The 27,097-nt window shown below is 46.1% G+C and overlaps 1 protein-coding gene across 1 annotated transcript; it reads left to right on the top strand.

The window, feature by feature from the left end:
• Window positions 1-560: 560 nt before the first annotated feature.
• Window positions 561-26,431, top strand: KCND3 (potassium voltage-gated channel, Shal-related subfamily, member 3; the record flags this gene model as incomplete). Its single annotated transcript, XM_008940416.1, has 6 exons — window positions 561-723; window positions 14,307-14,408; window positions 20,692-20,784; window positions 23,024-23,080; window positions 24,039-24,286; window positions 26,227-26,431. Coding segments are annotated over 6 exons (868 nt in total), but the record flags the coding sequence as incomplete, so codon positions are not given.
• Between the last annotated feature and the right edge of the window lie 666 nt (window positions 26,432-27,097).

Raw genomic sequence — 27,097 nt, 5'->3', positions numbered from 1 at the left:
GGGTTTGACCAAACCAAAGGTTTGTCTGAATATTTTTCAGCTGGTCTCATTCCTGAGAATTTACCCTTTACTGAATCCAGACTTTGAACAAACCCCAGATTTTTGACTTTACAGATGGCAAGGGAACGGATGGGGTTTGAAATGCAAGTGTAAGTCAGTCCTCACTCACACCTGGATTCAAGGGAATGAAAATACACAAAATACACAAACCTGCTCACAAGCAGACACACAGGGTTCAGTCTTCTAGTGCTCATCTACCTGGAGAGGTAGGTATCAAATGAGCAAGGATGTGAAATTAGGTACCCAGCAGCTGCCTGAACTGGCACATCTATTCTCAATCAAAAGTGCCTTTCTTTGGTGTAGTTTGATTCATTGCCAAAGCGTGGTTCCAGTTGCCATCTCCAGGGTGAGAACAGCACACACACTGGGGTTTGCATGGGGGGTTCCTCAGCTTTGGTGTCCCACCGGACGCTGACGCTGCTGCCCACGCAGGGACCCTGCAGAGGCTCTTGGTGCCTTTTTTCTGAAGGAGGGGCTTTTTTTTTTTTTTTCCCCTCTAGTTATGGTGACATGGTGCCCAAGACAATTGCTGGGAAGATATTTGGCTCCATTTGCTCCCTGAGCGGGGTGCTGGTCATTGCTCTGCCGGTTCCAGTCATTGTTTCCAACTTCAGCCGGATCTACCACCAGAACCAGAGAGCGGACAAGAGGAGAGCGCAGAAGGTAAGAGCCCCGTGGCCACCTCCTCTGGGAGCTCAGCAGCTGCCAGGAACCCCCAGCCCCTGCTTGTCACCACGGGGCTCAGAGCCACCCGTGACGGTCCCAAGCGTTGCAGAGGGCGTCCCGCACACACCTCCCCAACCACCCCACCCTGACCACCCCCTGCACGGAGACAGGAGCCAGGCCAGGGCACACCCGGGGTGCTGGGGGTCCTTAGAAGATCAGGAGTGATGAGGCTTTTGCTGCTCACCTCTGCTGCCTGCCAGCCTGAACTAAATATATGCTCATAAACCTTTGAAGGATCAAGCAGAGCTGTTTATCTTTCGGCTGCTTGGTTCCTGTTGTCTCTCTGGAGTTTTGAAAACATGCATCCAGAAACATGCACTTCCAGTACACACACCCCTCAAAGCTGCAGACTGTACCAGGCAAAACACTGGCAATACACAAAAGCCCCTGGAAACATCAGAGAATTACTGAATGCCCAAACTCTAAAGAGTTTTTACCAGCATAAGCTTACTGATTCACTGAGAAACTCTGAACAGATTTATTCTCTCTCTGTTTCAGTCTGCTAAATTGCACCAAAACCAGAAGCAGGTTTTGACAACCACAAACTAAAGGTCTGGGGGGTTTTTTTCTCCCTGTGGAATGCTGTCTACCAGAAACTTGAGACTCAGGGGACCTGATGGAGAACAGTAGTACAAAGATGTGCTATTTCTGCTCCAGGCAAGCATCTGGGCTGTGCCTACTTCTTGCTTCTCAGGGAGCTGACAGCAGAGAACTGAGATACAAGAACTACAAAACCACAAAATTTGGCAGTCAAAACACATAAGGAGAGTAGCAGAGAGAGAAGCATGAGGGAATGAGCTGCAGGCTCCCTAAGTCACTGCTGGGTTTCACAAATACCTGCATTGGGTTTGGCACTGTACAACCGTGAAACATCAAACTGCAATACATTCAGGAGGCATTTGGGAGGGAGAGCTGTTTATCTGATCAGTCATACAACAATCTAGACAAAAATCTAAACTTACCATAATGGGAGCCCACTCTGTACCACACCCTGTTCGGTCAGCAGCTGGACAGTGGGAAGCCAGGATGGATCATTACACTCACTTAATGAATTTAAATGATTTGCAGAGTGGGTTGCCTAATGTGAGGCTGCACCCAGGGGTAAAGTGTGTGGATTTGACTTGAAACGGGAATGTGGCACCTGTCAATGCCCTGGAAGGACTGGAGTACTAACAGGGAGGTTTGTGAAGGGGACAAACCTTCACAATTTAGCTCATCTAAATAATCAAAGGCTTTGAGAGAAAGCAATTTTTTCCTACTGGAACAACACGTACCTGGAGTAAGAGACAGAACCTGAGTTACAGGATAGCCAGGCAGCAAACAGGCAAGACAAATAAGCCAACAAGATTTGTGCATAGCCATGGATCACAGTACAGAGAAGCTCCAGAACTGACTCCAGGTCTGTGCAGGATCAGGTTGTCCTCTCCAGGCAGCATACTGAAGTTTCTTGTTCTGATTCACCTTCTCCTTTATTCATTGGACTGTGATCCACTTGGTGACAAGGAGACATACCACCACCTTGGATGCTGATGTGATTGATTGCAGCTTTTATAAGGTTTTCTGTATTGACACACAGAGTGTATAATTTCCCCCCATTTGAATTTCTAATTCCCTTGATATTGGATGAATTTCTGGGCTAAGAAAGTTTTCTCAAGTCAGAAGTGTGAGTAATTTTCACATGATCATACTGCATGAATACTAAAGAGAAGGAAAGAGTCAGAAGCACATTAATGGCAGCTTCTCTGGAGATGGGCAGGACGTACAGAGGGACACTGAGGTTCTGCTTGGATTGCATACTTGTTCCAGCATCATCCTCCAGTGAACTGAATCCCTTCTTCAAGAACAGGAAAGCTTTAGTAGCAGTTAAAACTCTGTCCCCATCTAAAGACTTTTTCATGGCTTTTTTGAGAAGGTTGGAAAAAGCTCTTTGCACTCTCAGTCCTTGAATACAAACAGCCCACCAGCAGCAGGTGCCCAGAAGCACAGCTCAGAGGACAGAGCTCTGAGGAATAACACAGACACTGCCCCTCAGTTTATAGCATGCACAGCCCAATGTCCCTCTAGGTTATGACATGCTCAGTCCTAACTTTGTCACTTAACTGTTGAGGAGGCAGAAATAGTATTTAGATGCATGAATAAAATATCAAGAGGTGGCTGTAACTTCTCAGCTGTTCTTCAGCTAAGGAGAAATTTTCCTTAAAAAGGGGGGGGAAAAAAAAGGCCCAAATACCCAAAACCAAACTATTAGTGATTTAATCACTTTGAAGATAAATTATTCTTTGTCAAACATGCACTGCAAGAGAATTAATTACAAAGAGACCTGGCAATCTTAATTTATTGTGCTGTGTCATCAAATTTTGTCCTCTGGCATGCAGCAAGGACCAGGTCAAACTGAATGGAAGATGAATTGATCATTTCTGACAAGGTTCATTTTGGTAAAACTGGTTTGTTTTTTTTTTTTCCCCAAAGACTTTTTTTTTTTCTTTTTGACTGATATGCTAAGAATAGACCTTCCTGACTTTGAAACAATGCTGTTCTTTAGTCAATGTCACAGCCTTTGGTTTTAAAGGAGAATTTGACACTTAAAAGGCTTGACAATAGAATGACTTTGTAATTCAGATAATACCAGAGTCTCTCTCTTGCTGTACTCAGTTTGCAATGGATGCAACGTGAAGAAGGAGACGAGTATCTGGTGCTGGTTTGAGGACCACACCTCCCACTTTTCAACCCTAGAGAGAAAGCAGAGGCAGCTACTAACAGCTACTGAAATGCTGCTCCTTTAGCAGCAGTAGAAAAAATAAAATAATTAATTGTTCAGAAGTTAAAGACTGAGTGAATACAGCCCCAAGGCACGACGTTATTCCCACCAGAGCAGGGCAGCAAGATTGCCAGGTAACAAGGCAGTGAAAAGAACAGATGTAGCCTTTGAGCTTGGTCCAAGGATCCCAGAGGTGCAGACTGCTCTCCCATGGTTTACAAAAATGTTGTAAGCCTCTGGAGTCCAAAGCTGCTCAAAAAACCCTGCAAGAATGATCCTTCTTGAGTAAACTATCTGCTGACAGGGAAATTTAATCTCATGTCTTTAAGCAGAGAACCAATACTAAAAATCAAAGGCTCTATCTTTGCACAAACAGTAGATCTCTTAGTGAAAATACTTCCAGAAAGAGGTTTTGCAAGAAGAGTGATGAGAGCCTTTGTTGGTCTTTAATCTCCCACGTCCAACAACTCCTGTCTTTATCCAGCTTTAAAATAAACACTGGGGTCCTTCAGCTGAAAGTGCAACAAAGGCAGCTAGTTCTGCTGGTTTTTTTTTGTTGTGGGAATGATACTTCAGAAAAGACATCAAGAGATCCCTTTGATAACTCCTGAAACTGCTCTAAATACAGTCTAGCTAGTTACCCCATCAGCTCCAGCATCCCCCTCCCTTGGGGACAGGAGCTGGCAAGGAACCGAACTGGAGCTCTCAGAAACACGAGCTGGCCGAGGTGGGGCAGTGGCTGACACAGCAACAGGCACTAGCAGCTTTTCAGGAAGAAAAAAGGGTAAGACAGAAAAAAAAAGTCCTGTAAGAAGGGCAGCAGGGGATTCTAGGTTAGGCCCACAGGGCCTTTAGCCCCAGCAGCACACCCAGCTGAACACACATGTAAAGCAGCTTTGAGCAGCCTCAGCAGGCACGTGGTAGTAAAGCAGAAGCTGAAATGTTCTTAGTCAGTTCCATTCATTTCATTTCTTATCTGGTGGCCTCCGACTATGAGAACAAGGGATGTACTACAAAAACCTTGAAACAAACTTCTCATTTCAGCCTCTAGGCTATAAGTTTCCAGGAAAGAACCAAACACTCAAATTTAGGCAAGGAAAGGACCGCTCAGGACAAGATAATTTTGCAGAGCCACTCTCACATGAAACTATTACTATAGGACTGAAAACTCCAATGCAGGCTATCAAGGAGTAGATGGTATAAATTAGGTGAAGCAGAGAAGCAACACGTTGCCTGGAAGATGAATTAAAGCATTCAGTCAGAGAGCCAGTACCAGCAGAAGAAAGGAATGAGGGGGCGAGGAAGGAGCCGTGGCTTCTCAGGTGGAAGCCAATGAGAGGAAGTAGCTAGAGGAAAGTTATTCCTGACAGGGAGAGCTCCTCGTGTGATGGCTGCACACAGGCAGCTATGGCTCTGCAGACTGATGAGGTAACTATGGAGATGCTTAAAAAGGGCTTAAGCCAAAAGGAAGGAAGGGTAAGGACAAACGTCTTTCTGATGGTTCCACAAGAGGCATGTTAGAAACAGCCTGTTCCAGACCCAGGCACCACTCCCAGAGGCATGGAACACAGGCCTGCAGTCAGCAGAGCAGAGGAAGAGGGGAGATGGTGATGAAGAGAATGCTTAATACGAGATTTCTGTCATCATCACACCCCTGAGGAGGGCGGCCCACACGCCTGTCAATAACGAGGCCATTATAATAATTGATTTGCCTCTGAGCAGGGGAGTCAGCTTTGAAATGTTCTGTTTGTCAGCTGACACCCTGAGTTTTAGAGGTGGGTTAGTGAACTTCAGAGCATGGAACAGAACGGCCAGAAAAAGCGACTCGAGCAGAGCTGTGAGCTGTCTAAGGAGAGCTCAGCAGCAGAACATGACTCAGTTCCCAGCAGGGAATGGGGTTGGGAACTTAAGGAGAGAGAGAAACAATAAGGTTAAAACTGGAGCTGGCTGACATTTAAAAAACATGGGGTTTTTTTCAACCACAATGAACCTGTGTGGAATACGTTTTTGTTGATGATATTTAACAGTTTTTGACAGGAGTGGGAAAAAAAGCACTTTTTTTAAGATATTGCATTTTTGCTAGCATAGGTACCTCTTTCTCTTCCTCCTCTCTTTCCTGGTCTGTGTTTGTCACATCCTTCATACAGTTCAGGGGAAAAACAAACAAACCAATCAAAAAAAACCACCACAAAATAAACCAACCAGGAAGCTTTCCTCTTTTTTTTTCCTATCATCCAGAAAAGCAAAGTGGCATTTTCCATCACTTCAGCTACTTCAAATTCCCTGGGTCCCAAACTGCATAAGGGAAGTCGATATCTCCTCTGAAGGGAGGGACTGAAATCAGTGAGCTCCAGCTCATAGGTGCAGCCTCCAAAGCAAGCCCATACTCTGAAATATTAAGCCTGTTGTCTATAGTGGCTCAATGCCCAGATGAAACAATTTCCACACATATCCAGAAGCCACTCTACATTTGTTTCGTACCTTGATGCTCTTTCATGTCACACCTCAGCCATAACCAGGTCACAGCCTGCAGTGCAGGAGGACCTGACTGGTCCACACTGGGGGCTCTCCTTGGGTGTCCCCCCTGCCCACCTGCAGCCCAGGGGTGTGGGGCAGCCTCTGTCCTGGTGGCTCATTACAGAGTGTGGCTGGGAGGATCTGTGGGGGCTGATGTTGCACCACTTCATCCCAGATGTCTGAACAAACACAAACTGAAACTGCCTTTGTCGAGGAGAGCTGCATGCAAAACCTCCAGCCAAAAAGACCTGGGAAGCCCTGTGTGACTGTGGGTGGGGTTCTAGGAGTCAGGTTCTTTGCCGTTACCTTTATGAACTCCTTATTTTTCCACTTGCCTGAGGAATGCAGAATCGAGTAGGCTGGTGCAGTTCAGCTCCCATGCAGCTCCCAGGCTACAAAATGAACATGGCTCAAACTCCCCTGCACCAACTGCAATAGAAGGTTATGTCTGGATTAATGGGTATGGATATACCCACTGGGTCAGGAATAAACACAACTGAAAGTGAGTTTAAGTGGCAGTAGAGCTTATTGTGGTTCCTAATTTGTACCATGACAGTGATAAGCAGATGAAGAACAACATTTGTCACTGACACACGTGGTGCTGGGATGGCAATACAGGTCTCAGTCCTCTAATCACAGATGTCAGATAGATGGGATCACTCTGCAGTCTGCCAGCACATCTCCCCAGAGCCCCTGCAGAATTTCCCTGACAGATGTCTTACACAGCCCCACTTGAGAAGTCCTAGAATCTCATCACTCCACTACCTCCCACTCCACCCAGCAGCAGTGGTCTGCAAAGTCTGACTCAGAACAAGCCTTTGTTGTTTGAAGGTCATGACAATCCCATCAAACAGCAAGCAGCTCCACCACCGGCTCTCCGGGGACGAGCAGCCTCCCGGGGCACGCTGGGCGTCAGGGTACCGGGGTAGCTCCACCCCGCCCACCGCGGCCGAGCTGGAGCAGCAGCTTCCCCAGCGACCGAGCCGTTCGTGCAGGGCTGCCTGGGGCCAGGGCAGCTGGCAGCCAGGATGACCCCGCAGCTCTCGCCGAGGGCCGGAGGAGGTGCCAGGCAGGCAGCCAGGCGCTGGGGCTGCCAGGCAGGGACCTGAGACAACACACATTCTTCCGAGGCTCTGCTTACCAAATAGGACCAGGGCGTGGTTTTGTGAAGGTTTTTTTTTCCCCCCAGAAGCCTAATGCAAGAGATTCGGCCCCAGGAGCAAGAGGAACAACTAGGAGCAGCTTCAGTAAGAAAGCTGATTGCACCACACAGCAACTTCATTGTCACCCGATGACTTCGAGTCGTTTTCGTTTCCCAGCAAGCAACACTTGTCTCAGTTAATACTGAAAGCTCATGGCACAGAAGGGAGATGGAGCACAGCTCCTGGCCCTGCCAGCGTTGCCCACACTGGCACTTGACCCCATTCACTCCCCTGCTGCCTGTGGGCACCTGCCCAGAGACAACACACTCCAACTGCCAGGAAGCAGGCAAGGCAGGAGAACAGCCCCACCATCACCTTCTCCACTTGGGCTTCATTCCATGGGGGAGAAAGAAGGGCATGAGTTTTACAAATTTGCTTATTTTCCTCTTGAGTTCTGTACAAAGCTTTTGGGGTCACTGTCACTGTCCTACCCATGTTTTACCATCCTGAGGAAGCTGTGAGCAGCACTATGTGAAGCAATTACCTTCATTTTCTGTAGCTAACCAGAGGCCTCCGCATCATTAATTAGTGTTCATATATCAGGTCTAGTAAGTTGGCATGTGACACTAGATCAAATTCTGTTAATTTCTCCATCCCCTGAATACTTTATAGCTATTAATTAGGGGTGTGAGCTGTGTGAAAGGTATTATAAAAGTGAGATCTAGAAACAGACAGACAAATAAATCACAGGCCGACAGATGCTCATCACACTCTGCTTCCAGTGAAACACAGAAGCTTATTTTAGAGTAATGGAGAACAGCAACCTCTCTATTAATGATGCAGAAAAACACAAGACTCTTTAGAAAATGTTTATTAAGTAATACACTTCCAGACAAATTCAGGCATCCTAATTAGCACCCTGAAATGCTTCAGCTCAGACTATACCAGATTCCATAACTAGTACAGCACCTCTTTGACCACACACTCCTGAGGCGATTTTGACCCAAGCTCTAAAATCTGTTACAGCATTAAGAAAATAAAAAAGCATATGTAGAAATTTATTTTCTTATTATTTCAAGAGGTAAACTTAAAGCTGGTGCTCTTCTCTGCTTATCAGTCAGCTGGACTAGCAGCGTGGGAACTTCAGCACAGAAGCAGCTTTGAATTCCAGCCAAGATGCAGTAACTGTCTGTAACATTTCAGTCAAGAAAAAACTGTCCATAAGGTCAATTCTTATAGAGATCAAGGTCTGCCTATAACCCTTCCTGGGTGGATGGATAGATGGAGAACTAAAAAAAGGTATTAGAAATAAGCAGGACATCTATAGAGGATAAAAATATGAAATGGGCTCCAAAAAAGCTTACTACTTAAATGTCAGGCAAAGGAATAAAGTGAAAATTGTCAAACTCCACAAAAAGTGAAGTTTATTCTATTCTCTCCTGTAGAATGCAGCAAGCACCAGGAAGGGAATGGTCTATGTAAAAAGAAAACGTCAATACAATGACAGCTGAGTACAACTGGCAACAAATGTATGCAGGCTGGAAATGAGATTTTCTAAATAGAAGAATGAAATTCTAAAATAAATGCCCAGTAGGAATAAGACCTTCACTAAGTTTAAGCCAAAGCTCGCTAAGTTTAAGAAGAAAATGTCTGTAATAGAAGGGAACCAGTCTCAGTCCCCCAGGGGCTTCCCAACCATCCTGCATTCCTCTCTGCAAGTTTTCCATGTCACAACGCTTGTTTCAAAGCCCTGTGTTTAATCAGCCAGGATATCCATGACTAGTAGAGGAGCCGAGATCCATTAAACTCCATATTCTGTGCATTGTGCTATAAATAGCTCGAACATCATGTTCTTCGGTGTTGGAAAAGATTAAACGATATAGTGCATTTGAAATGATGTTCTGTTGCTTTAATGGTGCCAAGGGTAAGGTAGGATTAAAAGGAGAGCCACAGAGGAGGGGAGGGGAATCTTTCATCTCTGGAAAGTAATGAAGAGGCCCAAAATAAGATCAAGGTCTGACTGTAAGTGGTTCCATCAAATTATATAGGAATATAATGAGTTCTACACTATGTAATTTCCATATGCAGCTCTACAACATCTCCCCCAAAGCAAAAGTGACAGAATATTTAAATGTGGCTCAAAAGCTGTTTAATGTAAAGATTTGAGAGGAAGGAGAGTCCAAATGTGCATACTTCATTTCTTATGAAAAAAAAAAAAAGGTTAAAGTGGCAGAAGGATGATCTGCAGAAACTAACTTTCCTAACACTGCTGTAACTCTGCTGCCTGCCCATTAGAACAGCCAGATGGAATCATGGCTAGCAGAATAACAACTCGTACTTATTATATGGGTCATTTGCTTTTTAAACAGCCATTATTTCACTCAGCATTCAAACACATGTAATAACCCCAAGTCCTCATTTGGCAGTCCAGCCTGCTTCCAGGCTTTGTTAACGACGGCGTATCAGCCTCCCAGAGCCCTAAGTAGGACAGATGATCAGTGTTGCCTGATTATATGGAGGAAAGCACTCCACGGACAGTAGATTCATTTAATATCTTGTCCACTCTATTATTTTTGAATGTTCTTTTAAGAACTGAACAATTTTCCATTTTCTGCTTGGCAAGGAAAAACTGCCACAGCAGGCCAGGGAGCTAAGCTGGTTGTCACCAGATGGAGGTTCCATCCACTCCCTAAGTTACATGTGTGCTGAGTTTCCTCTCAGAAGTACAAATTGAAGTCTTTGCTGAATTCCTTTCTGAATATTACACTAAAATTAGTTGAAGGTCCCACAGATGGCATCATTTTAGGAAAGCGAGAACACAACTACAAGAAAACACATTTTGTCATTCCATGCTCTCAAGCCCTGTTTAGTCTGCAGAAACTCCTGCCTAACTGTACAATCTTTTGTACAGCTTGTTATCTTTCTTTTCATACAAGGAAAGGCTGAGAGCTGGGACTGCTTAGCCTAAAGAGGAGAAGGTTCAGAGGGATCCTACAATAAATACCTGAAGGAAGGCTGGTAAAGAGGACAGAGCCAGGCTCTTCTCCATGTTGCCCAGTGACAGGGCCAGAGGGGATAGACACAAGGTGAAACACAGGATGCCCTGTCTGAACATCAGGAAACAGCTTCTCAGTGTGTAGGTGACCAAGCACTGGCACAGGGTGCCCAGGGGGGTGGTGGAGTTTCCATCCTTAAAGATATTCAAAAGCCATCTGGACACAGTCCTGGATAACTGGGTCTAGGTGGCCCTGCTTGAGCATGGGGGTTGGACCAGATGGCCTCTGGAGGTCCCTTCCAGCCCCAGCCACACTGTGAGGGATAATGCTACTAACAGCCCGAGTCTAAAGAGGGAGCAGAAGTGGACACAGGACCTGCTCACATCGTACCTGCCACAGACCCAGACCAGTCACCTCCTTGCTCAAGTACAGAAGATCTGGAAAGCTGAAGATGTCTGGCAAATATGAAATTATGTCATAGGTTGTAACTTAATAGTGTATTATAACACATAAATCAAGAGTGAACATTATTTCCATAAGAACTAGATGAAAATCATTAATAAATAATAATTAGCTGTTTCCTGGCCCTGCCATCTGGTAAGCCCTTCTCCTAGCCAGCAGCTCCTGCTCCTTGCACTTCTCCAAAGCAGGCAAAAGATGAAGACAGGCTATTCTTTTTCCTTTGTCAGTCCCTTTGGTAGACATAGGGTGCTGTCAGCCCCTCAGATCATCCTCCCCACATGTCCAGGGCTTCACTGTCCTTCCTGCTCACTCTGAGTCCCCAGTTTCTTAAAAAGCAGTAAGGAACCATAAGTTCCTGAGACCTGCCTTCCATCCTGCTCTCAGAAACACGTGGGCTCCAACATAACCAAATTAATCATTCTAACCTATAAGTGGCTGTCATTAGTATTAGTATTTTCATCATATAAATTATCTTCCAGATTAGGTCATATGCATTTTGAGATCCTGTGGTTTCCTAGCAACTCCTCTTACCACTCCACATGCAGACACAGTGTGCCGTTTTCTTTTCCTTTTTTAGACTCTCCATGCAGGGGTTATATTCAGTAACAGTTATCTCAGGCCTGGCCCTAACGACCTTTAGTCTGTCACGTTTGTGGGATAAGATGCAGCAGACAGCTCGCCCTGCCCCCTCAGAAGCCATTTGCAGCAAAATGCCAGAAAAACCTGGTCATCCACTTGCCTGTCTGCTGTCCTGCAGACCAGAAGTGCTGGGCTCTGCAGGGCAGGGATGACAAGGGCAGAAAAACTGCCACAACTTGGAAGACCCCACCAGCCTAATTCTCTAGTTTTATGGAAGCCAATTATGTGACAGTGTATAGTATGGTTCCCTGCAAAATACTGCTGCTCCAAAGCTTGCATTCAAGACTTTTGCCTCTAATTTACTCCTCACCTGATCTGCCAAAGCAGAGCTCTGCCTGCAGGCCAAGTCCAGACTGAGGCATTCCAACAGGTAACCCAAACTCCCCTGAAACAGGCACTGCCTGCTTCCACACCAGGCCCCGAGCCCTGCCCTGGGGTGCCCTTCGTGTCCTGAACCCACTTTGCTCCCTCCTACCAAGCAGTGGGGGCTCAGCTGTGGTGTGGGAGGGGGCTGAGCTCCCTGTTACTGCCAGGAGTGCCCCAGCACGTGTGGCACGGACCCAACAGCACAAAGTCTGTGTCACTGGGCAGATGTGCTCCCCAAAGGATGCACTTTACACACAAACCTCACATTAAAATATGGGCTATGGTTTTAGAGTCGAATGTTTCTAGTCCAAAGTTGGAAACTGTCTGGAGAGCCAAACCAATTTTAGGCACCAGTTTTAATTAACTTCTCTAGATGAGTTAATCAAGATATCCACCAAATTTAATCACGATGGGGCCACAGTCAGGTGATGTGCCAATCCTAGACAATTTTTTTTGTGTAAGGAGAATAGGATTAACTTCTGTCCTGCCCCACTGACATTTTTTAAAATAACAACATCTGTTCTAAACTACAAAAGCCACGGGGCTTAATTATTTAGATACCTAGTGGCCCTGTTTCGAAGAAGAAAAGAACAGACCTCAGACACAAACCATCTTCACTCCACATGGAGTACAGCTATTAATATTTGATCCCATACTAGCCTGGAGGCACAGGGAATAATGTTCCCTACAAGGGCCTGAGACTATATCCACTTTAACAACTGACTGAACCAAAGAGGAGGATGGAGCCTTGCCTGCTCTAGGTGAGGTGAGCTGGGGACTCTGGTAATCCCTTAGCACAGGAGCTGATACTCTGTCAATCACAGGAAGAAATGGAAGTCTTCTGTGGCTGCCATCAGAACCTCACTGTAAAGATGATCGCTGGATCCAATATCCAGTCCTGACTATAGAGATAAAATCAGTGCCAAAAGTGAGGAACAGGGACACAAAGGCATATATGTGCAAATAGAAGAAATAATTCAGTGGAACTGTATTTAACAGAAACAGAGAGATAATGCCACATAACTAGGAAAGGGAACATCCTTCAGCCCCTTCTCCCCTGCTCTCTCCCCCTAATTCATATCCAACTGTAGTGGTCCCTGTGGGGTTTGTTCTAGATTCTCAGGCCAGTCTATTCAAGGCTCAGAGCAGCAGTTTGGGAAAGTCTTCAGAAAAAAAAAAAAAAAAATCAAATTGTGTTTTCTTCTTGTACTTTTAGAGTGTCTTGCAAATACAACTCCCACCCCTTTGACAGGGTGACCAGATAGCCCTGGGAGATCCCTTGGCCCCAGTACAGAGTAAGTTTCATCAAAGGTTTCACTCTCATATACTGACTTGGAGTCTTAACACTAAAATGGGACAACGAAATCTAGGTGAAGTATAGAAAAAGTCAATTTTGGATGTCCCCATTTTGGGGTGTCAAAAGAAGATCTATTTCTCAGACTGGTCATAGTCTGTGTCACCCAATTAAAGCTGCAAACTAGTATCTTGTTCCTGTCTTTGTCTGAGAAATTGTCTGCTTAAGCAGAAGCTCTTAAGGTTAAACAAATCTTTCAAATATTGAGGGCCAGAGTCACTCACGCATGTACAGTAATGGAGCTCCTGGAATTATTACACTCTCTGGACCCACTGCAGATATTTGCCTCTTGGCTTTACTCTTCCTACAGTGTATACCCATTAGCACCTCTAATTAGAAAGGAAAATCACGAGTTCCATGTTATTTAAAAGATTATGCAGCATTTTAAACTACAGCACAATGTAATTATTTTTTAATAGCCACAGCTATTTCATGTATTTACTTTTAATAGTATTTGAGTCATAAATTAACAGTAGAAAAGAAAAAGGCAAATCAGCACTTGACAGAGAAGTAGGCAACGATTGAAAAGAAAGACTGAAACACCAAGAACTGTGATCAGAGAGGCAGAGAGCCTTGTTAGGTCTCCTTGTCTGCTTTATTGTGGACTGCTTTTTACCATCTAACCTGTCCGCCTGGAGGTCGAGGTCAGGCATTAAAAAACAGAGGAGCTGATGTCTGTGTGGTGACAGTGACTTCTCTCAGTTTGTCCAGAAGATAGGTATTTTTGGACAGTCTTCTATTACCAATACCTGAGCCCCTGAGCCAGCACTGCCCCTGCAGAGGACAGTCCCCACCAAGGAGGGGTCACTGGGCTCGCTGCAGGAGCGAGTGACAGCACGTGTCAGAGCAGAGAGCTGACAGCTACGGAGAGAATGGAACAGCCCAAAGTGCTGGGGAGGAGGCAAGGCAAGGAGCAGTGTGTGCAGAGCACGTGTGCTGCTAAACCACACACTCCTGTGCCAGGACATGGCCAAGGCAAGTGTCTCTAGTTGCTGTGCTTCTCATCCCCCAGAAAATTACTATTAGCTTTTGAAAGGATAAACAAATGTGCAGCACCTCACCTCTTGCCTCTGGAAGGGCTCTAACGTTGTGGCAGGTTGTGCCCCTCAGACACACGCTCTGGCCTGGCTCCCGGGGGCAGGGCTGTCCTCAGCAGCACCTCTCCTCTGCACACCCTCGCCTGTCACCCTCAGGCCCTGGCAGGCAGAGGGGGAACCCGCCATCCCCTTCCTCCTGCCACCGCCGCCCGTGTGCCCGGCTCTAACTCGGCTCGTTTCCCCCCACAGAAGGCCCGGCTCGCCAGGATCCGCGTGGCCAAGACGGGCAGCTCCAACGCCTACCTGCACAGCAAGCGCAACGGGCTCCTCAACGAGGCGCTGGAGCTGACGGTGAGTGCAGAGCAGCACCTCCCACACACGGCCTGGGACGTCCCCTACTGCCACTCCTGCCCCGGGCCCCCTCCCTTCCTCTCCTTTGCCCCCCCAGTGCCCATTGCCCGGTGCCACGCTCGTGTGCTGTGTGTGCTGCCTGGGGGCACAGCTGGAACCCCAATGCAAGGGGGGGTGGGAGCAAAAAGCTTCCTTGGACTCCTCTCCTCGAGCTAGGAAAGGATCTGGCCTTCCAGCCCTTGAATGATGCAGTCTTGGAGCTGTAGTGATTTATACAGCCCATCCTATAAATATCTGCTCTCTTCCAACATATGGTTATTTATTTTTAAGAGTCTCTCTCTAGTGTGGACTATCTGATCATGCCCAACAGGACAGGAAAACATTCCCTAGCTCCCGTTTCAGACAGTTTGGTGGTGAGTTTATTTTTAACAGAAAGGCCTCTGGAGACTAACGCGAGCTATTCACGAGAAGAAAAGTTTTAAGTGCGTCAGATTGCTCAGCAGAATCAGGGAAAATGAGGGGAGGTTATTACATTAAGCCTGATCAACACCAGAGCAGGTATTAGCACATTTCACAGATTTCATTTCAAATAAATCAGCCTTTCGTGCACATGGGGAGCAAAGAGCAAGATGAAGAATACCTAACTGAGCCACCACAGCTGCCTTGTGCTTGTCCATGTGTCCTTACTCATGGCCTGATCCTTCCAATGCACACTATTTACCCTGGCACACATCCTTGCATTTGTAAAATCAAAGCTGAAAAACCCTTTCAGCTCCTGGTGAAAGCTGCTCCCTGGGACCTGAGCCCACCCCTACCCAAGTTCAGTGGGTGCAGCACACAGAGGGACATCAGGCAGCACCATGTTTTGCCCATAGGATGCTACTCAGTGCAGACCAAGATAGAGGAACCTGGCCCTTGACAACTGGAACTGTTTGTAACCATGAAGTACAGGTTTGGAAGGTAGGATGCCCAGACTGGTTTCTGTTCTCTTGTCCAAATCCTTCTGACTACACATCTAACGTCTCCTGCTCTGTGAACAGCAGCCACGCTCAGAGAGTCTGTTTCTTGAACTATATGTTGCTGTTGAACGGTTCAAGGAAAGTTTCTCTACCAAGCAGAGACCAGAAAGACTGGTCACACCAAGTCCAGAGCCTTACCCCCATAAAGGAAAGGCTCAGGATTGGGATGGCAGCTCAGCTGAGATTCTGCTATTGCAGTACCCAGGAACATGCCAAATTTTGACAAAAAATTTTAAATTTCCATTTGAGTTTTAGATTTCTAGTTTTTAAACATGCCAGAAGACCTTAGCAGGGACACTCAGTTTGCACTTGATCTTCCATGCTGTTATCCCAACAAGAATCTCCTCACTTCTCTTGTCAACCAGAACTCCCTGCCAAGACCTCTCACGGAAAGCAGCTGACGCACCAATGCTTAAGTCCAAAACGCATGAGGTTGACAGAAATATTTGGCTGAATGGGTTCATTTCCTGGCAATTGCCCAAAAATAAGCGGAAAAAGGGTGATTTGTTGGCTGCAAAGCTACTGTAGACACAGGAAGGAAAATAAAAACATTTCTGAAGAGGTTCTAGAGGATTTTTTTTACCCATTAATAACTAAATTCAGACAGACAGTAGTGCCTAGAGCAGGTCTGCCCAGGCTTTCCTGGGTGCAGCTTGCTTTCTGGTAGCTTACAGCTCTAATGCTAATAGGACTCCCCCACAGCAAGCAAGATCCACAAATCCTACTTTGAAAAGCACTATTGTGTACATTTGTATGAATACTTTGCAAGACAATATTCCCACTCTGAGGAATTTCTTCTTGAAACAGACAAAAGCAAGGGGTACAGGGAAAGGAAGAATTACCACCTCAGACATATGGGAATATAATTTACTAAAACAAGAATCTTGCCAAAGCTGTGCCTGGCATCTGCACAACCACCAGGAAACAATCTCTGGCTACCTGAGGACTAGCTGCACACCTGAACATGCCTCTGCATCCACAGGCAGTGGTGTTAATTAATTACAGAACTGCAGGACATCCTTTGCTCTGAAGGTACACACGACCATTTTAACTCCACCAGGCAAGATTTTATATCCCTTCATTTTATGGCAGAACAGACTATCCTTAAGAGTACAGAATGTGAATGAGAGCACAGCCCAGCCAGCCTGATTTTTTAAGCTGTAAAAATATGAGAGAATGCGAGTTCTGTAGTTACTACATTAGGGACCAAAATATTATCTACATACTGTGCATGTCCATCAGCCAAATTAGTATCAGACTGCTTCAGTGGTCAGGTACACATCCCATTCTGACACCCTGCCCAGGACTCATGCTAACTTTAATGGCCTCATGTGGCCAGAATGCCACAGGGCTGGGCTGTTACCCAGCAGCCATTCCAGCTGCAATTACTAGATGGCTGTGACTGATATTATCACTTTCCTCATTAGCAGCCCCCCAGCACTGCCATCCACCTGTAATTGTTCCACAAGTGTCCAGCAGTCTGGCACCACGAGGGTTCGCCCAGGACGTGTCCTGGCTATGGCTCTGCAGTCCCAGGAATAAATAGGGAAATAAGGACTGTTCAAGATTCTGGAACATGAGCCAGAAGGTCCTTTCATTAGCACCAGAACTGCCACCATCTTTCAAGGGAACAGCATGTCTTCAGCCTGTAGCCTTGTACCAAAGTAAAGAGCAAGCAAAGAAAAGGATTCATCTGAGGACAGCAGCAGGAAGGGGTTCTGCTCCTAGCAAGAATACAGACTCCTGCTTCAGAAACACATGGATTTGTGGTGTTTTGCATTTGCCATCTAGATACAAAGTACTCAGACAGTTTTTTTTCTCATTTAGAGAGATTTTTAGTGAGCTTTATGTCAAAAGTGCTCAAGGGATGGTGAGCTTCTTCCCATGGCAGCAGCCTACAGATCCTCTTAGTGTTAATCTCCTTGTACAGCTAGCTGAAATTCCCTTTTAGCTAGAATGCTAGGAGGTGTATATCCTGGGAACACCAGGTTGTGAGGTCTTGTGCCTTTTCACAAGCAGAATCTGCTTAGCCACAGCTCAGTGTTCCAGCCATCCTCATGGGAAGGGACAGCCCAGGCACGGAACCAGTTCAGCTCAGTCCACCAGTGCCCAACCTCGCGTGCTGAGGCACTAGGCAGAAGAGGGAAAGTGGAAGCATTTTGGATTTCAAAGCTGACACTACTGTGTGTTTCAGTCTCCCTCCATGCAACCAGCAGTTCGCTGAACATCTTCCAAGAACAAACTGAATGGTAGTTGGCATCAAATCCTTGCAAAACTGGCATCCCCCCTTCAAAACACAAACCACATCCTCTCCTCCCCCCCACCAGCTTTTTCATTACAGCCAGACTCTTCTAATGAAGACACAGATTTTGTTTGCCTGCAGTAACGTAGGTACCACTGATGCAATCTCTATAGCTATACATTCCTCAACAGTGCTGTCAAAACACCAAACATTGCTGATACTTGCACTCTCCCTGTCCCAGGACAGTAGTTCCAGCAAATCTCATTCTTCACTTGGACACTAGGAGGTTCTCACTGTTTGCATTGCTCTTTTTTTCTGAAAACACTGAGCTGACTGAAGAAAAAGTGAAAGGAAGATAAGGTTAAGAGTCATACTCACTGATGCTACACTTCACTCCTGGTCACTGCCACCCCTTGACCCATTTCCATCAGCAGCAAGCATTGCCTCACCTCGTGATGGAAACCAGGGGCAGACTAAGCTGTGCTGCCAAAATTTAACAATTGGCTTCTGCCAGAGGTACAGAAGCTCTATCTTCGCTTTCAGATTCTATTTAGATCTCCTCTCAAGCAAATCCTCATAAAAAGATATTGTTTGCAATATGTGGTCTTTCTCTCTCCTTTTTCAGTGTTTTAGTGCAGCATCATATCTGCTTTAGGGCTTGGAAGGACCTCCATGGGAAATATTCCAGCACAGACTTCAGCAGAGTCCATAATCCCAGCAGGGGATGAAACAGGACCTGCCTGATGCGTTAGCTCACCAGGAGGATTGTTAGTAAGAAAAATGCAACTGACTTTTTTCCTTTTTTTTTTTTTGGCCACTTCTAAAAATACTTCTGGGAACGCTCATCTTCCAAAACAATAGCAACAGAAAAATCCATAACCTGCACAAGATGCATTCCCATAGGAATCTATTAATTCTGTGTACAGTAAGTCAGCTTCCTTAACGCACCAGTTCAGCTCTGTTTTGGCATCTGTCAGAGGCAGATTTATTCCTTCACTTGAGGATCACAGAACCATCCTGGAAGTGACACCCCGAACACACATTTGCAGTGAATCACTGGGACACACAGGGGTATTTAAAAGCAATGCTTTCAGCATAGCTGAGTCTGACCCCCTCGAGAGCAGCAGACAATGTCTTGGCACTTCTGCCAAGATGTTCTTCTGTGTCTCCCATCCCACCCATTTCCTCTCTTGAGCAGTGAGGTACTGCTGATTCGTGTCTAGGCAGAGATTCAAGCCATGCACATCAATTCTTCACTTTCAGAGTTAGGCATTACAGAAGACACCAGGCCCCCTTTGCTTACAGAGCACAGGGAAACATTTCACAACAACCCAATTGCTATTTGAATGCACATAATTGTCTTTGAAAATGCTAGTCAAAGACACACAGAGATTAACACATCAGGAAATCACAATGAATTTCAAGATCAGGAGCTTAAGTGGTAATAGTAAGAGAACATCCTTAATAACCCAGATCTTAAATCTGCCACCATAAAACAGAGAAAGTGAGAAAAATAATACTGGCTCTCAAATAGCACAGAAACTCTCTAAACAACACCTGTGGCTTCTTTTCCTTCCATTTCTAAGGTGTATCTGATCATCAGCTCATAGGGTAAGCAACACACTGTATTTTGAGGGGTGGGAACATCTGATTCACTGATACAGTGTGGAAATCAAAAATACAGAGTACTACACACCCAAGTTGACTAAATGGGCCTATTGCTGTTTTGATGAACACTTGATGCCAAGCTTTCTCCACAAGCTAAACATTACACACACGCTGAACTCAAGCTCCTGGCTTCACATTTCCTTCTGTTCAGCTGTTTCAAACAGATCAAGCCTCTCTGTTCAACAAAAGCACTTGGACTGGTCTGAGAGCTGCAGCTCATCCTAACCACCAGTAACACTGCAGCCCACGCAGCATCCCCCCCAAACCACCACACACACTTACCTGATGGAGAAGCTGAGAACAGACCACCAAAAGCACTCCAGTAAATCTTGCCAACCCAAAGTCCCTAAAGAGGACTGCCAGAAGCAGCTCTCACCTCCTTCTAGAAGAGACCACTCCTCTGAATAGCTTTTGACCTAAATACTCCCAGCTGTACCCAACCCCTCCCCAGGCTGCCCACCTGACTCTAAGCACACCCTGCTCTCTGAATTAGCTAACAAATTTGTTAGGCACATTCCAGTCGTTAGAGGAGACGAGGGAAAGCTGGTCCCCAACTGTCCTGGTGGGGCTGTACAGTGAGTCAAGTATCTGGATGGTGAGGTCTTTGGAACAGGCTTGTCTTGTTCTGGTTTTGTGCTAAGTAATGCACAGAGGGTTCCTGATCAGTTCCTGGGCACTGCGTTACCAAAACATAAATCCCAGGGAGCCACCCTACTGAGTGAAAGCCACAGTCCATAAGAGACTAATGGGGATGGTGCTTTCCTTCTCCTAGGGAACTGGTGCTGCATTCCCTGTGAAGGTAACCCCTGTGCCACTGCTGCACGATGCCAACCCACGTGCAGGTCCCAGCAGGGCTGGTGCTGGGCAGCCCTGGGGGTCAGGCAGAGCCCGGTGTCCAGCTCAGGAAACCAAGACAGCTTGTGCTCTGTCTCCTGACTGGAGCTGGGCACATCTGTTGGCAGCCAAAGGTCACATCAAGCTTCAAAGTCTTAGTGTATTTTTCAGAAAAATAAACCAGCACAGATTCTTTTTTTCTTTGCTTTCTGGTTCCTGAGCCCTGGCACCACACGTCAACAGCACCTCCCAGGCTTCTCCCCCAGCTACCAAATGGCTAGAAACACACTGCTCTGGAGTCAAAGCTCAGCTCCTCACCTGAGTTTAAAGCCAAACCGTTAAGAGAAGCAATGAGGTAACCTCCCAAGAGTCAGGAGAAAAACCTGAGAGCTGGCAACGCCGAAATTGTTATCTTTAGCCCCGTGAAAGCTGACGCTGGTAGCTTTGTTTGTTTTCAAGGTTTTACAGCTGCTTTGGGTTTTGTTTCTCCCCCCGTCCCCTCCTTTTCCTGGCTATTCAGGGATCCACTGAAGACGAACAGCATATGACTAAAGGCACTTCCCTTATTGAAAGCCAACATCACCACCTGCTGCACTGCCTGGAAAAAACAACCGTAAGTAGCAACACGTCCGTGCACATGTCCCTGCCCTCCCCGTGTGTGCCCGGCCCGGCTCCCTGCGGCACGGTGTGCACAGCATGCCCAGGGACAGCCGGGGGACAGGCACACTGCCGGGGGGCTGCCACCAGCCCCCCAGGAGTGTTTTGCCACGGGTTAAACGCACTTCTATTCCACTGTCTTCTTTAAAAAAAAAAAACCAAACCTTTGCAAAGGGATAAAGATGTTTACATTAAACATTTTAAGATAAAGATTTTAAATAATGCTGCTGCTGCACTGCACCTACACCAGTACAGTGTCACAGTTGCTCAGGCAAGGTCACTTGAATGCAAATGACATTTCAGCATGGGGTTAAGGAGATCCCCCAAACATGATGTACAAGAAGTTTAATTTCTTCAGTGCTTCTGAAAGAGAACTAAACTGCATTTGCCTTCTGCTGTCAGTCACACATCACATATACTCGTCAGTTATGCTAATTAGTAATAAAGGACAGTTCTGCTGCCTTAGGAGGAGGCAGATGCTGTCAGTGCCTCCAAACCCCAGTGCCAACAAGCTGGACATAAATAACCTGTAGCACTTCGTATGGCACAGAGCAGCTGAACTCTCTTAAAGGGTTGAAAGGTTTCAGGTATCTTCTCTCACTACAGTTCTGGTTACAAAAGCAGGTAACCCATCTCAGAGCCAGTCAAGCAGTTTCTGTAACAAGACTTTTCTGTTCACATCACACAGGGTGTTGGGAGTGAGAATTTTATTTTTCACTATTAAGTGATTCTGTGTGCAGAAGTCTCTTGGAACATTTCAGATATTTATTTGACACCTATGTTTTACTTCCAGGTTTATATAAAAGGTTCTGCAGTAAAGGAACACATTGTCTATACCATGATTCATTCTAGAAAGAATGAAGAGAGGTTAACATTTGAAATATTCATGCCTTTTTCTATCTGCATCCATCATCAAATGTACTTTTGATTTCTGACTTGCAAGAGCTTTCTTTTAGATAAATCACCTTCACTTCCATAGTTTGGCTTATGCTGGAATAACACCACTTAGGCTTCCACGATGCACTGGAAGAAGATGGTTAATCACAGTGACCTGCTGAGTACAGCTGGTTTCTCACAATGAGCTATAAAGGTCACCACGCCAAGGACAGTGAACTGATTCTTCCTGTAGCAGTGACTGTTGAATTTATAAGACTCATCTTGCCTTTATTTCTAGCAATTTTGGATGTTACAAGCAGATATTTCGCAATCTGACTCTTCAGTCTAGAGCTTTATGCCTAAAACCTGTACTACTATGACCTGTATTGGGTTTGGATTCTGCTCTGAAATTATCAATCAAAGTAGTTCAATCAGCTTGTGTGAAAATTCTATAGATCACATAATCTGTTCAAATGCTATGTGACAGTGCTCCTCCCAAAAACTGAAATCGTAGTAAGAGAATTTTTAAACACTGAAGAGTCATTTTGTGACCATGTTGCAGGAATGGAATGAGGAATGTACCATGGTTGCAAGCTTGTTTCAATGGGCAATTCACCTTTCCTAAAGTAGGCAGAGGGATTCTACAAGTACATGAATTATCGTCGTGGTATCTGTGGTCATCACTAGCATACAGCCTGACAGTCGAATGGCTGTGAATGGCTCACAAATCTGGTGTGCCAGATGACAAAGTCACCCTAAAGCACTTCCAGCTGCCATAACAGAGATTACTTTGTCATCTTAACACAACAGATGAGTTTGTTCAAACAAAAGGGAGGTTTCTTCCACTCCTTCCGACTTCCAGATTGCGTATGGACATTCACAGGCCATGTTTTCTCCAAATGCTGAGTGCATCAAACCCAGTCCTTCAACCCAAACCTCTCTTTTGTGTTTTCACAGAGTCTGATCAAACCCCCTATCCATTGGTGACCCAATGGCAAAACAATTCCAATTTGGTACTTGCCAATCAGCAGCTGAAACTTTGTTTTCCTTTGCCTTCAACTCTCAAAAGATCAAACTTGAGAGCAGTTTTGTTCTTTTCCCAAGAACATAACATTAAAAAGCTTCAAATGTGAGAAGGAAGGAACAAAGGGGTCTGATTCAGGCAAGGTTTGGTAAAGAGAAGGTCCTGTTGCCCATTCAAACTTGAGTGAGCCAGCTGGAATGCTGAGGCAATAGATGCAATGCTGGGACTAAAGTTCTGAATGCTGGAATGGACAATCAATTGTGTTTTTATCTTTTGTTGGCATGTTGTCCCCTAGGGATTGTCCTATCTTGTGGATGATCCCCTGTTATCTGTACGAACTTCCACCATCAAGGTATTTCCTTTTTAATTCACTCCGTTTTCTCTGTGGTCTCTGTGACATGTCTGGAGAGTGTTTGCTCCATTCTCCTGCCTGGTCTTGTCCTTGGGAGTCTGTGCACGTGGCTCGTCGTGGCTGTCAGTGCTCGTTTCCTGTGGGAGTTGTTAGATGTCCCAATGAAATCTGATGGCTGCCTTCACCATGGCTGCTTTTGTTTCCCATCCCTTCTGATGCTGACAGGGACTGGATGAAGCACGTTCACTAGAACTGCTCCAGAGTTCATACAGACACACACAAGGGTCCTTTCTTTCAGGACTTCTTGTCCCTTAGCACAAACTGTCCTTACAGATTCAGCTTTCTGAATTTCCTTCCCTGATACACTTCCCACTCCCACCTGCCGTGTTTCCTTCCACTCAGCTCATAGCACCCCATGAATTGCAGGTATGCTTTGGACCAAACAGCCAACAAAAACAGCATCCTGCAATTAAGCTGTATGTCAAGATGGTCATCCAAATACAAGACAATCCTGTCTCCAGGCACAGAGGAAAAGGAGCACAAGTCTCCTCTTGGGTTGATAACCATGTGGCATTGCAGGCTTTTTGAAGCCACTTGTAGAATCCAGACACAAAAATAAAGAGAAACTCCAACAATGATACATTAACAACCTCAGACTACGTAAGCCAGGCAGCACTGACAGACCATCCTGCTGCTGTCACTGCAACAGCTTCTCTTGTTCCCCAGCTGATGCAGGGGAGAAAAATCTTCTCTTGCTTGCAGTGAGTGAAAGGGCAGAGTCATTTAAGATCTTCCTGGTGCAAGTCTCCTCAGGCACAGAGGCAGAAAGATCTTACACAGACAAGAAGCTGACACATCCCACCAACCTAGCAAAGGGTGCTGTTGAAAACAAACTGCTGTTAGGCCAAAGCTGTTGGGGTCACCAGAGAGTAACGACACTTTTTTTTCCCCCTGCCAGAACCACGAGTTCATAGATGAGCAACTGTTTGAGCAGAACTGCATGGAGAGCTCAATGCAGAACTATCCTTCCTCTCGGAGCCCCTCCCTGTCGAGCCACCACGGCCTGACCACCTCCTGCTGCTCTCGCCGTAACAAGAAGAGCACTCACCTGCCCAACTCCAGCGTGCCAGCCACCCGCCTGCGCAGCATGCAGGAGCTCAGCACCATCCACATCCAGTGCAGCGAGCAGCCCTCGCTCACAGCCAGGTACAGTCAGTAGGCTCCTGCTGGGAACCACTGCATGCAGACCTCTGGTGCACTGTCCGAGTGGATGCCCCTGCAGGCCTGGTCTCCAGCCAGGGAAAGGGGTCTAGTGCTGGGAGCATCTCTGTTTCCCTCCTTCTGACAGCAGCCCAAGGGAAGTGGCTCCTAGATGATCTGGGAAAGAACCAGCTCAAAGCTAGGCTCTAGTGCAGCTCTTCTCTGGCCAGACTGGACATAGAAGACTGATTCCAGTTGCCACGTGCCTATGAAGTGCTAATCTCACATGCAAGAGCCAGCAGTGCCCAGCTGCAAGTCACCAAAGCTGGCACAGGACCACTTCACAGCCCACTACCCAGATAGCCCAGTACCTCCAGGCCCTTACTGGGAGCGGGCAAAGACAATTGGCTAATCAGTATCTGTCAGCAAAAGCTGTCTGAGAGCTGTGCACACCGACACGGTCCTCCAGGCACACTCACTCCACTGTTCTCCAAAATTCTAACTCACAACTCCAAGTGTCAAGGATCACTGGGAAACAAAGAGGAATTTCACAACGATGCCTTAGTCACTCTTACCTAAAATGCCACTAGTGACACAGGTGAAGAAGTGTCTCTTCATAGAAAATTTTGTAAGTTTACTTTTATACATAACTTGCTGGAAAAAAAAAAAAAAAAACAAAACCACATTTCTTCAGAATCTCTTTTTTGCAAATATTACTTTCTATATCCCAGTTAGCCCATTAAGCTTCTTGTGCACTGGGCTGTGTTTGAACTTAACATTCTTCCTCTCCCCCCTCCTATCAAAGGGATCTAGAAACTGAAACAGAACTGCCTTTAGGGCAGCAAGCAATTACTCTGTGCCAGGGTGAAGTCAGAAGGGCCTTTCAGAGAATGAATTATGAATGAATAAGCACAAAGTAAGTCTCTAGCTATTGCAGTTTCAAGATGACAATAGCTTAAGCCAGCACCTGAAACAGTAATTCAAGGGAATGTCAACTGTTCTGCCTAGTGCAGTGGATGCCAAATCAGATGGCAGTGATATTTTAAATGTCAACACCGTTTGCTATTTCACTTGCTTACCAAACTGTCTAAGAATGGAGAGAGAAAAAAAGCTTTTAAGTTGTTTTTTCATGTGGAACGCAACTAACTGGGTGTACTGGTTACCACTGGCAGAACCACCCAGTCCCTAAGACTGCCCCACTCTCAGCTTGTGACTGAGGCAGCCAGGGAGCAGAATGGGCTCTGCTGTGTTTTTGGGATGCTTGAGCGAGCCAGAAACATCCTCTGGGTGAGTCACTGGGAGATAACAACAGCCACAGCCTTCCAACTGGGAGCTCTGCAGTCTGGAAAGGACAGGCCTTGTGTTTAAAATGAACATGTCGGGCTGGTAATAGCAGACTCCTGTAGCTGTGCAGATGCACAGAAATCAACCTATCATTTTCCCCTCCGTAATTAATTATAGGATGCAATTGATGCAGATCTAATAAGAATGCTCTCAGCTGCCAGCTCCTTGAAACTCCTGCACAAAGATGAAAGAATAGAAAAGATCAAGGGACAGTGCATTTGGAAGAGGAATTTGAAATGCAAGAAAGACAACATATCCTCTTCTTAGAAAGGACTACCTGTGCTCTGGAGAGGTGCAGTACACAGGACAATATATTTAGATATCCTCTTAATTAAAGCGTAATTATGCAAGAATGGAAACAGAATGATTTGCCCTGTGAAAAGCTGTATCCTAACCAGGGGGAATATTTAAAAAACGTTAGTGTAATCTGGGTAGAAATAAATGATGCCCTGCAGGAACGGGGGGGAACATTTTAGTGGAGTCTTCTGAATGTTTCAGCGCCCTTAGCTCAGAGGAATGAGACGCTGATTAGGAGCAGCTACAGTTCCCACTCTTTCTGCTGTCTGGTTTTAAAAAAGCCAAATGCTAAATTTGTTTTCTAGTCGTTCCAGTCTCAACATGAAATCAGATGATGGGCTGAGACCGAACTGCAAAGCTGCCCAGATAACGACAGCCATCATCAGCATCCCCACGCCGCCGGCGCTGACGCCAGAAGGGGAGAGCAGACCCCCGCCCGGCAGCCCCGGCCACTCCACCACCATCCCCCCCCCCGCCACGAGCAACATCGTCAAGGTCTCTGCCTTGTAAGACGTCTCATGCACAGAAGGAGGCTGGAAGACCGGTGCCCCTCTCCCTCCACACCTCCACGTTCCTTTCTTGCTGCAAATTGTGCCTGGATGGACCAACCTGACATTCTGTCATCGAATTAGCAATGGAGATCTAACGAGGCAGCTTTCTTCAGACTCGCATGCTGTGGACTGAGGGAGGATGAGGAAAGGGAGGAAGAAGATGGATAAAGGCAAGACCTGCGTGGACAGCGTGTTGTGCCATGGTACAGGGCCTGTGGAGGCTGAAGGGAAAGAATCATCGTGGCAACCAGAGAGTCAGTAAAGGAATGGGAGCTATAACACTGTGTATCGCAGCACCTTTTTAAAGGTTTTTAATGGATAATATTTATTCATGAGGAAATGACTGAAAAGGTGAAAAACAATGGATTTTGTGAATTTTTTTTCTTCATGGAGCAGAACCTTTAAACCAACCAAAATTTCACATTTTTTTTCTTTTATAGGAAAAGATTTAGACAAAGAAGCCACCTGTCACAGAAATCTATTCCCACCCCTCTGTGTGTGTGTGCGAGCGTGCAGCAGAGCCACATCAGAGCAACCCTGAATTACACAGAGCAGAGCATGCTCCTGTGCTGGGTGCACAGTAGGAAAACACACGCACGTGTCAGCACACACGTGTGCACACACA

This window comes from Merops nubicus, unplaced genomic scaffold, assembly GCF_000691845.1.
Source record: "Merops nubicus isolate BGI_N331 unplaced genomic scaffold, ASM69184v1 scaffold8935, whole genome shotgun sequence".
NCBI lineage: Eukaryota > Metazoa > Chordata > Aves > Coraciiformes > Meropidae > Merops > Merops nubicus.
Note: the sequence above shows the minus strand (reverse complement) of the source record. Positions and strands in the feature narration are given on the sequence as shown.